Source organism: Lipophrys pholis (assembly GCF_963383615.2).
Source record: "Lipophrys pholis genome assembly, chromosome: 17".
NCBI lineage: Eukaryota > Metazoa > Chordata > Actinopteri > Blenniiformes > Blenniidae > Lipophrys > Lipophrys pholis.
In genome coordinates, this window is record NC_137643.1 from 19472327 (window position 1) to 19487445 (window position 15119).

Consider the following 15119-nt stretch of genomic DNA (forward strand, 5'->3'; position numbering starts at 1 on the left):
CCTGCATTGTACCATAGATGGTGGAGAGATTCCATCTAGTTTCTAGTTTGTCCTTTATCCAACAATAAGGGGGAAAAAAAGCAAGTGGAAACAAGGGTCAATTCCAATTTGTGCCACAAGAGGAAGTGGTGAGTCAGTCCAGCATCGCAGCTCAAATATAAAGGTAATGTTATTATGACAGTGATTGAAGCTCTTTGCGTCAAGGTGAAAACAGGAATTACATTAAATGCTAGTTAGGGATGGGTACTTTTCATATATTAATAGATACAGTACTGATACCCGATACCTGGGAATCGATACCGGTACTCAACGGTACAAATTTTCAGTACTTTTGTGTGTTTATGTGGTAATGAGATCTGTTAGATTTTCCAGTGTAACATATATTCATTTCTCAATATGTAAACGTTAACATATAAAAACAACATCTATCTGTTTATATTGTAACATTTCTTCAACATAAAAAAAATGGTATTCCCACTGCTGGCCTTGCACTTTGCCTCACAAATATTTAGCGCGTGCAGTGCTGTGTTTTAAGTCCGGCTCAGAAAACCAGCTACTCTTCCACTTCCAGTCACAAGGATGCGTTTAGGTACCGAAACATGGTACTGTTTCATTTTTACGTGGATCGGTTCTTTGGTAGTATCGACAGAATTCTGTCGGTACCTATAAAAGTACAGAATTCGGCACCCATCTCCTATTGGTAGTCCAATACCACATGGGTCCAAGACATTGTACTGATTGAACGTTTCAGTAGAAAGAAAAATCCTTGTGAACTCTCCCTGCCGTTTATTGGACTTTGTACCACAAGATGAAGCAGTGAGACACTCAAATGTTCATTTTCCCAACACGTTAATGGAAGAAGCACCTTGAGGGAGACGTGACAGTGACAGAAGGTCAAGACGATGACCACTGCAGAGGACAACTGTAGGTACTTGAAGAGCTGGTCCGGGTGCAGCCTGAACGCCACAAGGACCCACCGCTGATAACAAACAGGAGTGCGAGCGTTTCAAAAGCCTCCACAGGCAGTTTCAATGGTGAGAGTTGGGGTGTGAGGTCGATGGTGCGTCATCGTTTCACCGTGGCGGGAAGGGAGGGGGCGGGGGGGGCTCAGTGGCGGCCCGCTGAGGCAGCTGCTAAACCAGAGCAGGATGAGAGTAGAAGTGTGACTGCACACCACCCTCCCCTCCCAATCCATCGTTTCCTCTTCCAGCACTCATCCCACCCCCCCTCCGCCATCATCTTCCCCCCTGCCGCTGGCTAATCCCTGTGATTAGGCTAATCAAGCGGAATGTCGATTCGGGGGCAGGCTTGCTGGAGGACAGGCGGGTACAGAGGACAGGACGGAGGAGTCTGCCACGCTGCCGCTGTAATGATGAGTAATGGCGTCTGCTCGCCGAGAGCGAACGCTCAGTCTGGCCAGCTTCTGGTGGCAGAGCTGATTTTAGCAGGATTAGACCGCGACGGCGGTCTTGATGTCGTTAGGAAATCTGATCCGAGTCTGCTTCTTCTCAGCCACCTCGGACATGATGGATACCTCACAATTTGGTGGAATTAAATTGTTCTTGCGTGATTGATTGATTGCTGTTCCGCTGGTGTTTTTTATTTATAATTTATTTATTTTTCTTGTATCAACTGTCAGGACACAAATCAATCTGACCTCGCCACATTTTGCCCTTTTGGGAAGAGCAGGCGTCTTCGGATTCAGCAAGGTCTCCGAGGACATTTTCCTTCTGTCTCGCCTCCGTCCCCTCAAAGTCTCCTCCGTGACATTGCTTCATCCGTTTACGCAACGGCTTCTGAGCTATGTTTAGCGGAGCTGTTGCTCCCCACACCTTGGAGCAGTTTTCGACTTTGCGCGCCATCCTCAAAGCGCTGCCCTCGTCTCGTCTCGGCTCGTCTGGAGTCTTTGGTGGGGACACTTGGAGATCCAGGCCTGGCCGGTGGGACACAAACACCCCTTATGTGTGCTCAAAACTAGAATATCGCTCATGACAGGGACATGGAGGCCTGGCGTTCACACGTGACACCAGCAATTAGACACCCCCCATTCATGTAGGATTCTTCACCGCGGCTGTGCGCAGTGTAGATCACTGTCACGACCACACTTCCTGAAGCAGGTTTGTTTTTTTTTTTTTTGCTTGATTCACCCCTCGCTAACCTCACAGAGGAAGTCTGTAAAGTCAGCGGCAACTGTTGCTGCCTTCCTATCCACATCAGAATTTCTCTTTCAAGCTCCACCAGGAGAGGTGTTCAGGTAAAAAAATAAAAAATAAAAAATACACTTGTCTTGTCAGCAGGAATCAGGAAATTGAGCTTCAACAGAGAATTGTAACTCACCCCCTCAAACTAGAAATGAATTAATCACGGCTCTCTGTCTCTTCAATTTTCCTTCCCCTCTAATCAGCGTCCAGTTGCGTTTCCATGGCTACGCCATCATGGGTCTCCCAGCGTGCTCTGGGTCTCCCCTTGGGTCTACCCCCCAACTGGGTAAGCCCGGAAAATCTCAAACGAGGCTTTAATACGTGAAGTTGAAATAGCATCGCGGTGGTTTGCCAGTGTTTATACACGTTCCTGGAAACTTCTCGGCACAGGATTGACGCTCCCCCTGAGAAACTCCACTGGGATCGAGATAACGGTGAACTCTTTTCTACATGAAACTCATGACTATTGGAGGAGGCCAGAGTGAAAATCTATAAGCAAATGCTTCATGAGAGAACAACACAAAACTCCCTTGACTGCAAACGCGGCAACGGTCTTGTCATCGATCTCACGTCAACCCAAGACAACCTGGACTGAAGAGGCAGCGGCCTTGAGTCGATCCACTACGAACAACTAAGAGTGTAAAAGTTCTCGATTCAGGGCAAACTGGCTTCTATTTCCTTGAAAGTTGGTTTATGATCTTTTTTCAGCGATTCAAGCAGAGAAATGAAGAAAATCATCGAAAGCAACAAATTAAATGACATTGATTTTAAGAGGTCTTTTAAGAGTTTTGAAGAATTTAAGAGTGTAAATCTCCTTTTGATTTATGATATAGAGCCACTTTTGAAAATTTAATCTGGAGCCGCGCTGTTTAACTTTTTAATAAAACACTTTATTTTTTCATGATTACAATTAAAAATGTCAAATATATATATATTGTGTCGTCATTTTAGTGATTTTTTTATTATTTAATTTGTTTTTATAAAAACACACGCCCATCTTGGGAAGAGGAGGAAGTACTTCCTCTCGTGGTGCCATGTGCCAGAGCATTTCATTTCATTCATGTCATTAGCCTTTATTTGGTCAGGAGAACCACATTGAGATTAATAATCTCTTTTACCAGTGTGTCCTGACAGCAGTACATGAAACATGTTTACGCTGTCGAAATAATACTACAATGTTCTTAAAACAAGTACATAGCAGAGAAGACAAGTACATGAAATACAATAAAAAAGTACAGTCACAGAGTAAGACCATATGAAAAATAAAACTATAAAAGCCACTAAATAGTTAAAAATACATTAGCTAAAACTAGAGCAAGGTGGCGTTTTTGTTTCCAGGTGCCAGAGCAGAGCTGCCTAATAGTGGGAGGAGTCAAAGGGAAGGCCGACCTTGATTGGGATTGGCTAAACCCCCGATGACACTATATAGGGTTTGATTACTAAAACAAGCCAGGGAGAGGGAGGACAGACTTTCTTCACTTCTGGGGCGTCGTTCCAGGTGTGGGGGAACGATTATTACTGTTGGAAAACTTTTAGAAAATTCATTTTGCGTAATACGACCCTTTTAATGAATACCATGAAGCCTAATTTACACTCCACACGAGTACACAGACCCAATACAAGTTACTTGTATGTGTATTGTATGTATGTATCCCTGGTTCAGTGCCTCTCCTCAGTGTGACTGACTCCCCCTCTGCCTTCCGTTCCCTCCAGAGCCCATGCGTGCCTTGCGAGGCCTGACGGCCACGGAGATCCAGCCGCGGCAGCTGGCCCTCCAGTGGGAGCCGCTGGGCTACAACCTCACCCGCTGCCACACCTACACCCTCTCCCTGTGCTACCGCTACTCCATGCCGACGGGCGGGAACGGCGGGAACAACGCCACCGTCAGGGAGTGCCTGTCCGTGGAGCGCAACACCTCCCACTTCACGCTGAGGGATCTGCCGCCGTTCCGCGCCATCCACGTCCGGCTGGCGCTGGCCAACCCCGAGGGCAAGAAGGAGAGCCGGGAGGTCACCTTCCAGACCGAGGAGGACAGTGAGTGCTTCTCTATACTCTTCCTCCGCCACTTTGGGGTTTGCCGAAACAGAAGATGTTTGTTATCTGCGGGGGAGGACAGCCATGTTTTCTTTTGGGGTTTTTTTCACGTGTGCAATGAAGCCCTTTATTGTCATACTTACTCAGCTCTGGCTTCTGAACTTCTTGAGTTTGCAGTCGCTCCTTCATGCTCAGATAATTATTGTGCACTGCTTATTCAAATCCGGGCATTTAGTCATCCAGGGCGAGGAGAAAAGAGCACAAATATTGACTCACAAAATAAGCTGGATCAGCGCAACTAAATGGAAGATCAGCCTTTTAAATGGAGACCAGTGGAACATTAATCAGTTGGGCCCATGGCCGCTGGCAAAATGGTAAAATGATTATGCTTATCTTTGTATTAATATTTTTCCTGTGCACATCAGCAGATTAAGCACATTCTAATGCAAATTCCCAGTGAGTGGAAGTATAGAAGGTCAAACTCCTATTGTTATGTGGCATAAGCAGGACGTATAACTGTAACTGAATGTCACTCAGGGAGACGCGCCACCTGGAGAGTGAAGCGTCTCACCCAATCATAGAACATTTTCCTTATACAGCTTTTAAATGTGCTCAACCTTCCACGTGATTACACGTTTGGATCGGTCAGCAGACGCAAGGCTTTTGTTTTGGCAGAACTCAGGTCCCGAAAGTTTTTAATCCAATGTCGGAAAGTCCGACGGTTTCCAACCTTTCTGACATGGAGTGATAGTTTGGAAGTCTCTTGTCAATAACTAACGGCAGGTCAAAACTAAATGTATTCACAATATTACACAAAACACATAAATCCATTATCCAACTTCAACTTTTGGCCAAATGTTAGAGCAGCGGTGTCAAACACATTTTAGTTCAGGGGCCACGTACAGCCCAATTTCATCTTGGACTGGTAAAATGAGGCTTTAGTAACTTTTAAATTGAACGTTTTCTTCGTTGTAAATCAAAAGAAAATGTCTTATTTTCTCACAAAACCCAAAAAGTTTCTACTGTAAATGACAACAATCTCAACACAAGGCTATTTTTAATGAAACCTTCTGGTGCAAAATAAAGTGAAGAAGGCGACCCTTGCTTACTCGAGACGCCACCTTGTGGTATAAAATGGTAACACTGGGTAGACGATGACGATAGCAGCTTTTGGAGGGATGTTGTAATCGTGTTTTTTTTTTGTTTTGTTTGTTTAGTTTTTTTGGTGGTTGTTAATCTCTTAATGTTCCGAACCAGAAATGTGACCGGCTTTACCTCTCGGAGGCATCTTAGCGTCTGTTAAAAATGTGTTCACATTATTTAATTCCAATCCCGTCAAGCAGTGGAGGAGTTAAAAAGACCAGACCCTTTAATGATCTGCCAATACCACCAATAGTTGGTGTGTAGTTGGGAAACGTTGCATTTCCATAAACTGACTAACGTATACGACGCAGCAAGATGTTGTGATTTTATTTTTCAATCGGGTTTGGAATCGTCAGTGTAAAACATTTATACCAGGACAAAAAACAACCCCCTCCCCCCCAAAATGATTGTTTTTTTTGTTTAGTTTTTTTGACTTGATATTTTGAATGTCAGCACATGGGAAGTTTTGCTTTTGAGCCTGGGAGTGTCAGTCTGACATCCCCCCCCCCCCCCCCCCCCCCCCCCCCGTCATCCGCAGAGCTGCCATCACCTTCACAACTACAGTAATTGAGCCGCAGCCGGCGACAGCTCCTCCCGCCTGTTTCCTATCGGGCTCCACAATCAAACGCACCAGTCGAGCACTTTCTCCCCCGCGCTGCTCCGAGGAAGCAGATTTGTGCTGTCAGGATTCATGGATACAGCAAGAGTTTTCTTTTTCTTTTTCTTTTTCTTTTTCTTTTTCTTTTTCCTTTTCTGCCTTCCAGGGTCCGCTTTGCCTACCTCAGCTCTCGCCTCCTCTTCCGAGGGAAACAAGACAGCCCGGAGAAGTTTGATATTGCTGGAGAATAGATTCGCTTGTACTGTCACAGCGTGACGCACAAACACAGGCAAGGCCCTCCACATCACCTCTCTGGACAGGAAGTAACTGCTGGTTCATTTTATTTTATTTTATTAGATTTTTTGTTCCATGTTAAAGATCCAGAACTGATGGTTCTCGGGGTCAGAGGAGTAAAAAGTCTCACTATCTAAGAAGAAACGAGATAAAGCTGAAGCCTGTCACCTTCCGGATGTTGGTATCTGAAGCATGCCACAATCTTAAAGCTTAGAAACAGTCAGAAAGCTTCAGGCTAACATGATTTATTTGGCGGGAAAATCGTGAATAAATGCAGGAGGAGGATTTTTTTTTTTTGATGATGATGAGGCGGCCTGTTTGTGTCTCAATTGGTGTAATTTGGCACTGGCCTCATCATTGTTTGCCGGTTTTCCATGCCTAGAATGTGCTGTTCTTATAACAAAGGAGATCCACAGCCTTTGTGGAGGAGCTGTTAAAACTGGGGCCATTTGACACCAGACTCACCATCCTGCTGGCATTCACCTCCTGTCAGCGACTGTCTAATTGTTCTGAGCGAGCGGCTGTAATTTGACACCAGCCTGATGTTGCAGTTGTTGCTGTACTTGGACAACACGACCATATAAGGACCTCTTCATTCATGTCATGTCAGCTCTTGCGTTATTGGTGCAAAGTAGCACTGTAATTTGACCCCAGGCTCATCGTCCTCATGCAAAGAACAAATTGATATAAAAACACACTCGACATGAAGCTAGTACGGATGAGCATTGTAATTTAACACCTGTCTCCTCGTCCTGCTGGCCTTTGTTGATCCTGCGGTATCCTGTGGTTGGAGGACATGGACGAGAAACAAAGACAAAATGTTTAATAAAGTTTATTAAACACTTTGTTTCTCGTGAACTCCCAACATTTGAATTCTTTTGTATTTGACATTTTGCGATATATCCCTTGCTTATATTAACATCTTCGCATTTATTCTTTGCTCCTTGGGAGCTTCAGCGATGCTCCAGTATGGAGCGATCTAATTTGGAGGGTTTCCTATAAAAATACGTTTGAGTAAAAGTAACTTTCCACGTCTGAAGGTGTAACTTCTAAGTGCTGCTCAGCCAGTGAGTGACGGTTCTGTTACTGCAGTGGAATTTCGATCGGACGCCGAGTAAAAACACACGGCGACTCACTGATGCAGGGTTATCCATCTTCCTGCCTTCATCTGTCTCTCCTCTTCTGTTTGTTCATTTTTTTTCTTCTCCAGTCTGATCCTTTCGGTTTTGTCACAGTTACTTTGAGCTTCTTTTTTTTTTTCCCGATATCGTGCATTTCCTTCCTGGAAAAGATACTTTTGAAATTCCTGCAAACAAACAGCGGCAGAATCCATGCAGTGGATTCCTCATAGATAAAAAGTGGGATCAGTGAAGAACTAACTGGTGTTGTTCCGACTTAATCCCACTGTTTCAGACGAATTCCAAGTTCGACTGCTGCTGCAGCTTCACTTATATTCATCTGCTCCTCTTGTACATTTTCAGAATGCACTCCGGTCTCCAGTCACAATCGCTTCGGCGACCAATCCATCAGCGCTATAAAAAAACACCAGCCGCGCGTCTCCACCTCGTAGTATTTAGTCAAATCTGTAATTGGCACAGCGCGCCTCCAAATCACGTCCGGTGATGAACCGCGTGTCGCCCCGCTCCCTCCGCCACGGCTTCGGAAGCACACTCGGAATACGTTACCTTCATTTCAAACTTTCCCCCGGAGTCAGAGCGGTGAACCGCTCGGGCTCCCGGGAGAGAGCGACTCTGATGGGACTGAAGGACGGAGCAGCAGGCTTTTTTTTTTTTTTTTCTTTTCTTTAAAGTTCTTTTCATGAATTTACCACCACAGAAGTATGTTAAAGAAAAAATCGGTAAAATGACTGAAATCAAGATAAAAGCTCATTGTAACAATTTAAGAATTAATCCGCTACGTCTGTCTGAAGTAACTAAAGCAGATTAAGTAAGAAACTGAATTTAAATCATATTTAAGACTTAAGACTGTTTGTACGCAACAGTTTGGTGCTGCATGTGACAGTAATGCTTCGTTCCGGTTGTTCTTCTCAGGTTTTCTTTTTAATTTCTTTTTTTAATTTTGTTTTTATTTTTGTATTTTTAGGGACCGAACCAGACCCCGTTCTATTTGTTAATGTTTGGTTTCTTGTTATAGTTTTTCCGCTCCCGACGCCTCTTTGAACCCAAATTCGACCCCCTAAACACGCTCAACAACTCAACAAATTTGGCACGCTCATCAAGACTGGCAAAAATGATAAGAAAACGTAAACATTAACCCACACAGTGCCAAAATGTGCTCTCTAGCGCCACCTAGAAACAGTAAAACAGGCCACCACGGCCCGTAGGAATGTCGTCGGGAGTTCAAACCAAAACTCAATTGTTCGTCTCATCAAGACAAAAAAAAACACGATACTCCTCACCTAAATCCAACAGGAAGTCGACAATTTGCCTTTCAAAATAAGATTTTCACCCAAAAAAGGCCCTACCGCAAACACTATCTCATCTGAGGGCGAATATTGTATTGGCTTCAAAATACTATTAAATGACAGAGGAGACTCTCCTGCTCGGAAATCCTTCAAATTTTGATGTAGTCCAGCGGTTTCAATTTTATTTGCCGTCAAAGCTCCGAATGCCGAATCCCACCGCCTGCCTCCGCTCATTCAAATACATGGGATAAAGAAAAAAACTCTCAAGAATCTCCCCTGATAGAACACCTGGATGAAGTTGCGACTGAACCGTGACTGTGATCGACAAAGTGAGCGGATCCGAAGCGCGACAAGAACCTGCCAAACAAGACGATGTCACACATGTGGGGAAAATTCCATAAAACATGCCGTTTTCTTTTTTTTGGGGGGGGTAATATTTTTATAACATTTTCAGGCAAACAACAAAGATGTCAAAAACACAATAGCTCACACCAGTGAACACTTTGGTAGTATAACACAGTGAATAATACATAAAGTATTTTGGGGTCCTGAATCTTGAATCACTGTCGGTGAGAGAGGAGGCTCAAGGCTTTTGACTTGAACGGTCTCCTGTCTCTCCTGCACCTGCCTCTCTTTCTTCTTCCTCTCTTTCTCTTTCCTCCCTCTCTCCTGCATCTCCCTCTCTCTCTCTTTCCTCTCTCTCTTTCCTCCCTCTCCTCTCTCTCCTGCATTTGATTTCTCCTTCGATCTCTCTCTCCTGCCTCTCCCTCTCTCTCGCCATCCTCTCGCTATCCATCCTCTCTTTCTCCTTCCTCTCTCCCTCCATCCTCTCTCTCGCCTGCGACTCCTTCCCCGCTCTCTCCTGCCTCTCCTTCCTCTCTCTGTCCTCTGCGACTCTCTCCTTTCTCTCTGCCTCCTTCCGTCCTCTCTCTCGCCTGCGACTCCTTCCTCTCTCTCTCTCCTTAACTGATGGACCTTGTTCAGGCAGTCCTATATCATCGATGCTTTGACGATGAGTCGGTGCTCCTTCCCTCCATACCGCTGGGGTCCGGGCTCCTTGTTGTCGCTGTGTGCTCGCCATTTCTTCCGCTCCAGTACAGACCCGTGTGACAATCTGGCAAGATTTTAACGGATGGACCTTGTTCAGGCAGTCCTGCATGCAGCTCTTTGGCCTTGTCTGAACCACTGCACCAGACCTGCTGCAGCTCACTGACTTGGTGCATCTTCCTGTCAGCTTGTGGGCTTATTTCATGGAGACACTTTTTCAAGGCTTGAACCTCGTCCTCCTCCTTGTCCATCAGCAGTTGGTTTTTAAGACGGAGCTCAGAGTTCAGTTGTGCTCGATGGGTCTCCAGAACTTCGAACTGGCTGCTCAGAAGCTCCTTCGCTTTCTGCAGCTTCTCAATTTGCGACTCCTTACTGCTGAGGCGCAGACGGACCGCTGCCATTTTCCCAACACACTCTTCATCGATGCTGTGACGATGAGTCGGTGCTTCTTCTCTCCATACCGCTGGTGTCTTTCTTGCTCTTTCTATCCATCTTTCAAACCCACTGACCAAGTGAACGGACGTGTTACGTCGTTTGCCAGTGGCAAACTTTAAATAAAGTTGATTTAAAAGAAAAAAGAAGCTGCCAGTGGAGGTTGGCGGGGGCCCAGGAACAGCGGAAACAGCGTGTGATCAACCCAGTGCTGTTAAAAAAACAAACAAAAAAAAACACTGGCCGGAGCAGCCCACACATCAGACCGGCCCACCGGGGATTGTCCCGGTCCTCCCAATTAGCCACTCCGGGCCTGGCCGTGGCCATGACGGTCTGCTGAATAACGCTGCTCTACATGCCTGAATGGGCCTGAAACATTACATGTGTGATCACAGTCCTGCCCTTATGAATTCTACAGATCAATATACAGTCACAATGAGAGCGCCACCTGGTGGATGGACAGGAAGCGCTGCATAACCAGTGTGTACATGTTCCACTCAGCCTGAAACTTTACATGTCTGATCACAGTCCTGCCCTCATCTCATCCACAAGCCGAATACCCTATCAGCCACATCGCCAGGTGGGGGACATGCTTCCTATCGAGCAACATAATCTCTGATGAAGATGAGTGAGTGCAGGGTTGTCCATGTCTCACTGTGTAAAGCTCACAGTTGCAATAAAGAATAAGACGTTTGAAAGGATTTCATCTTGCGTTATTTCATATAATGAGATTTCATCCTTCCACAATATTGAAGCTGCAGGAACAGCCGGTTGCTCTGCTCCACCCACTCCGAGCGGTGAGCATTCGCATCTGTCTTCCAAAGCTGAAGTCTCCATCTCTGAATGACAGCCCACTACTCACCTTTCCACCAGGTAGATCCTGGTACAGCTCAGTACTCTTAAAGTTTATCATAGCTGCTCCATGAACCACAGTCCACTTTCTCATGTCGTCCTCTCAGCTCAAAATGAAGGAAGGATGAGGCAACATGATCGCGTCCGATCATCCCAGCTCAGTTTTCATGTGTTTCCACTTTAATGTCTTGGTAGCAGCGTTGTTTGTTACGTTTTGTGGCAGTTTTATAGACGAGATAAAAAAACACTGGCTTGCCGTCCACCACAATGTAATTTGTCAGTAACCAGAACGACGAAGACAAAAACCATCCCAGACGCAGAGGAGGGTTTTGCCAGGGCCCTCACAGGTACCTCAAGGGACAAAGATGGACGTCAGACAAGAAGTGACTGAGATGAAGGCGCAGCTTGTCGGCAGAGACCGTGCCATTGCTGAACTCCAGAGGACAAATGAGAGTCTTCTTGCAAGGTTCCATCACACCTCCAAAAGACCTGGGTGATATAAAAAGTCCCGACCACCAAAAAGAAGAGGACAGGACGGCAAAGCTCAGAGCTCTAGAGGAGAAGCTCCAGGAGGAGGTGGAGGAGAGAAAGAGGCTGAGGGCTGAGAAGGACACCCTGCTGGTTCCGAATGAGACCCTCCATCCTGAGAAGGAGATCTTCCAGTCTGAGAAGGAGACCCTTTATGCAGAGAAGGAGACCCTTCAGTGAGAAAACAAGACGTACCTACATTTCTGTTCATTCAAGTTCTACTTCAAAAACCTTTTTTTATATTTAATGAAGCGGCCATCTTGAAAACTGGTGGCCGTCTTGTATTTTCAGCTGGAGAACATAATTTTTTTCAAATAGCATATCCTGAACATCATTTGTGCCACATTTGACACTCGTATCACCAAGTGACAGATTCTGATAGAATATTGGCTTAACTACTCAATCAAATCAATCCCAATGAGTCATATAGGTTGATGCAAATGTCTCTTTAAAAGAACTCAACTCATTCTTTGTAGATTCAAACCTGGTCCAGGTTGTAATTGCTGTGAAAGCTTTTTTTAAAAACCGTAACTCAACCAGAACTATTGACATAATGTACCATGTTTTTATATGTTTAATTCAAAGAAAATATCCCATAAAACTGTCAGGATGTCATTTCAGTATCGTTTACTGAGTAAACCTGAAAGTAAAAGTGAGACTAAAAGCTATTCTCTCATGAATGCCCAGGAAAACGAGTCCTCTCAAAATGTGTGAAGATACCAAACTGCACACATTTAATTATCCTCACTCCAAAAGAAGGTTCTATTAGGATGGGAAAAAGTTCAGAAATATACAGTAAAAATTATTCATTTTTCCTTTTCTCCTGACGCCTCTTGTGCAGTGCAAAACAGTTCTGTCGTGTTTCAAAAGAAGCCCACGTTTCCATTAAGATGATTGTGTTTAGGTCAGGCAGATCTCAAACGCGTGATATAAATATACTTGTAGGCATATACAGATCAAATAAGACTAACACAAGGAACTGCCACAGAATTAATTAGTAAAAGTAATTTTAGCAGTTGTATTTTGGCTTAAAATACAATTCTGAGCGGCTGTAGCAAGTATTTCTTCTGCACATGCTTCGCCGAGCCGACCAGAACAAAGTTCCCTCCGTGGTGTCATGACATTGGTACTTTTATTTTGACAGTCCCCGTAATAACAATCTAACTTGGTCGTCTGTCCAGTTGAAGGTCCGCATAGTTCCATTGTTGGTGTTTAGAGCTCATTGTTCTCTACGAGCATGTGTGGTTTCTGTACAAAAACAAACAGCACGCTCTAGTGGCCCAACATGCTCACTACATCGTTTTCAGCGTTTTTGTGTAAACAGACCTTCAAAATGTGCAAACATAAAACTTTTCTGAAGCAAAAAATACAAAAAAAACACAAAAATAATGAGTTTTCACTTGAAATCTCCAATGATGGCAACTTGCTTTGAACGTTCATTGACCGTTAAGTATTAAAACTTATTGCTGATCCTCATGAAAATGATATACATTCTAATAACTGGGCACTTAATCAGCCAAACTCTCACTAGCAGGAAGAATCTCTCCTATTGATGCCAACTGTCTTGTTTTTTTGAGTTTGACTATTGATAGGTTAAGCATCCTGAGACGCTAGATTTAAAAAAATATATATATATCATATTAGCAGGTTGACATTGAGTTTCATGATTATTTGTATCTGAATGGAGAAAAGAAAAAAGAGCTGAAGCAACCTCGTATGTAAAACCTCCAAGAACAAAAATGTCTGATAGATTGTATGTAAGTCTTGATTGCTTTTATTTTTTAAGTTTGACCGAAGGCAAACGGTGGCGTTGGTAAATCGGCAACTATTTGCCAGCTGTTTGCAAAAACATAAATCTTTCAGAACTCTTGTTGTTTTTAGTTTGAGCAAGGATGGCTGAAGACACTAGTCTCTTGGAGGAGCTCGAGCTAAATGAGGAACGGCCACCTGGGGCAACTTGAGGACGAACAGTAAAATCGCTTCACCATATGGCGCGCTGAGCTTGTGTCCGCGACCGAAGGGGTATTAAAACGTTCTCAGGTCGACTCCTGATAAAAGCTCAAACTGCTGTGGCGCGGGCATTGAACTGGAGTTCAAGGTTAGTGTGACCTTGTTACACTCGACGGTCTCCGGATAGTTCCACTGCCATGGGGCATCGGAGTCAACGACCCACTGAGGTCTCGCGTTTGTCCTCAGGGCTTAGCGAGCGGCCGAGCTTTAGGAAGACGCATCTCATTAAGCCGGAGAATACGGAGAGCCGGTTCACAGGTTGGATTACTTCGCTGTTTTCTCCGTCAGTGAGGTGCTAAAGAAGAAGAATCGACTGTCATCCGCCGAGACGCGGTGCTCAGTCATCAGACGGTAGAAGCCAGAATCCCAATTCATCCCGAGGGCTGAGAGCAAGTCGGTCCACGCTTTCCTCTCTCATCACCTCCTCCTCCTCCTCCGTCCCTCCTCTTCCTCTTCTATCTGTTTCCTCTTTGTCCTCCGTCCCTCCTCGGCCCCGCGCCGTCTCACTCCGTCAAAGGTGTTTTTAGCCCCTGGCGTTCCCGCCGCGAGAGTCCATTAACTCAAGTGGAGTGATTGTTTCAGAGTGTTGTTTTTTCTTTCTCCCTCTCCCCGCTGTAGTTCCCGGTGGCATCGCTCCCGAGTCCCTGACCTTCACCCCGCTCGACGACATGATCTTCCTCAAGTGGGAGGAGCCTGTGGAACCCAACGGCCTCATCACGCAGTACGAGGTAGGAGCGGCCGGCCCGTCCCACGCCGGGACAAACAAATCCACAATACGCATCACACGCTGGTCCTCTCCAGGTGGAGGATGGTATTTTCCCCTTGCCACCATCTATTTTGTTCACCCTCCTCCGGTACAATGACCCAAATCAAGGAGAAGTTTCCGTTTGAATGCTTTAAATTCTGCGCTCTTCTCCCCGTCTGATTTCCCCCGAGGGTTGCTTTTGCCTGTTTCCTCGCCCAAACTGGGCTCGAGTCACCACAGCGGGGTGGACCCACTTTTCACAGTTCATGGGATTTACTGTACACGTTCATATGGTAATGAAGCGCCGGCACAGACTCCAGGCTGTAATTACATGGGGGACAACCATTCTAATTACTTATTTGCCTAAGAGATGCCTCCACAAGGGGGCAACTTTAAATGTTTCTAATTAATTATTGATGGCCCTGTATCAAGTGTAGACCTTTGTAGCTTGGCTTCAGAGCCTTTTTTACCCCCCCTGTAAATAGATGTGAAGACCCACTACGGCTTAACGTGTGGCGAGGGAGAGAAACGAGGCGAAGTGAGGCGACGAGGAGGAGAATTTAGCTGCATGCCGACGAGGCGTCTCTGCCTTTAACCTCCTCGTGGCCCCCGCCGTGGCTGTACACGTCAAAATGATTGAGGGTGATGATAAAAATCTGAAAAGTACAAAGCAGCTGATACTTGTTGGGAACCAGACATGATTTCAAAACCTTGATTCTATCATTTCTAGACCTCAATGTTAAATCCATCGTTTCAAGTGTCTACAAACCCTCTGAAGTAACTGACACTATGAACCTTCCATTGGATGTA

At 45.2% G+C, this 15119-nt stretch overlaps 1 protein-coding gene across 2 annotated transcripts in view; it reads left to right on the forward strand.

Annotated features, from left to right (window-relative positions):
* Positions 1-15119, forward strand: part of ptprua (protein tyrosine phosphatase receptor type Ua) — a 270473-nt gene that overhangs the window by 177555 nt on the left and 77799 nt on the right. For both annotated transcript variants that reach the window (XM_080485679.1, XM_080485680.1), the window contains exons 8-9: positions 3915-4235; positions 14183-14292. In XM_080485679.1, the coding sequence (XP_080341805.1) occupies positions 3915-4235; positions 14183-14292 (431 nt within the window). The remainder of the gene's footprint in view (positions 1-3914; positions 4236-14182; positions 14293-15119) is intronic.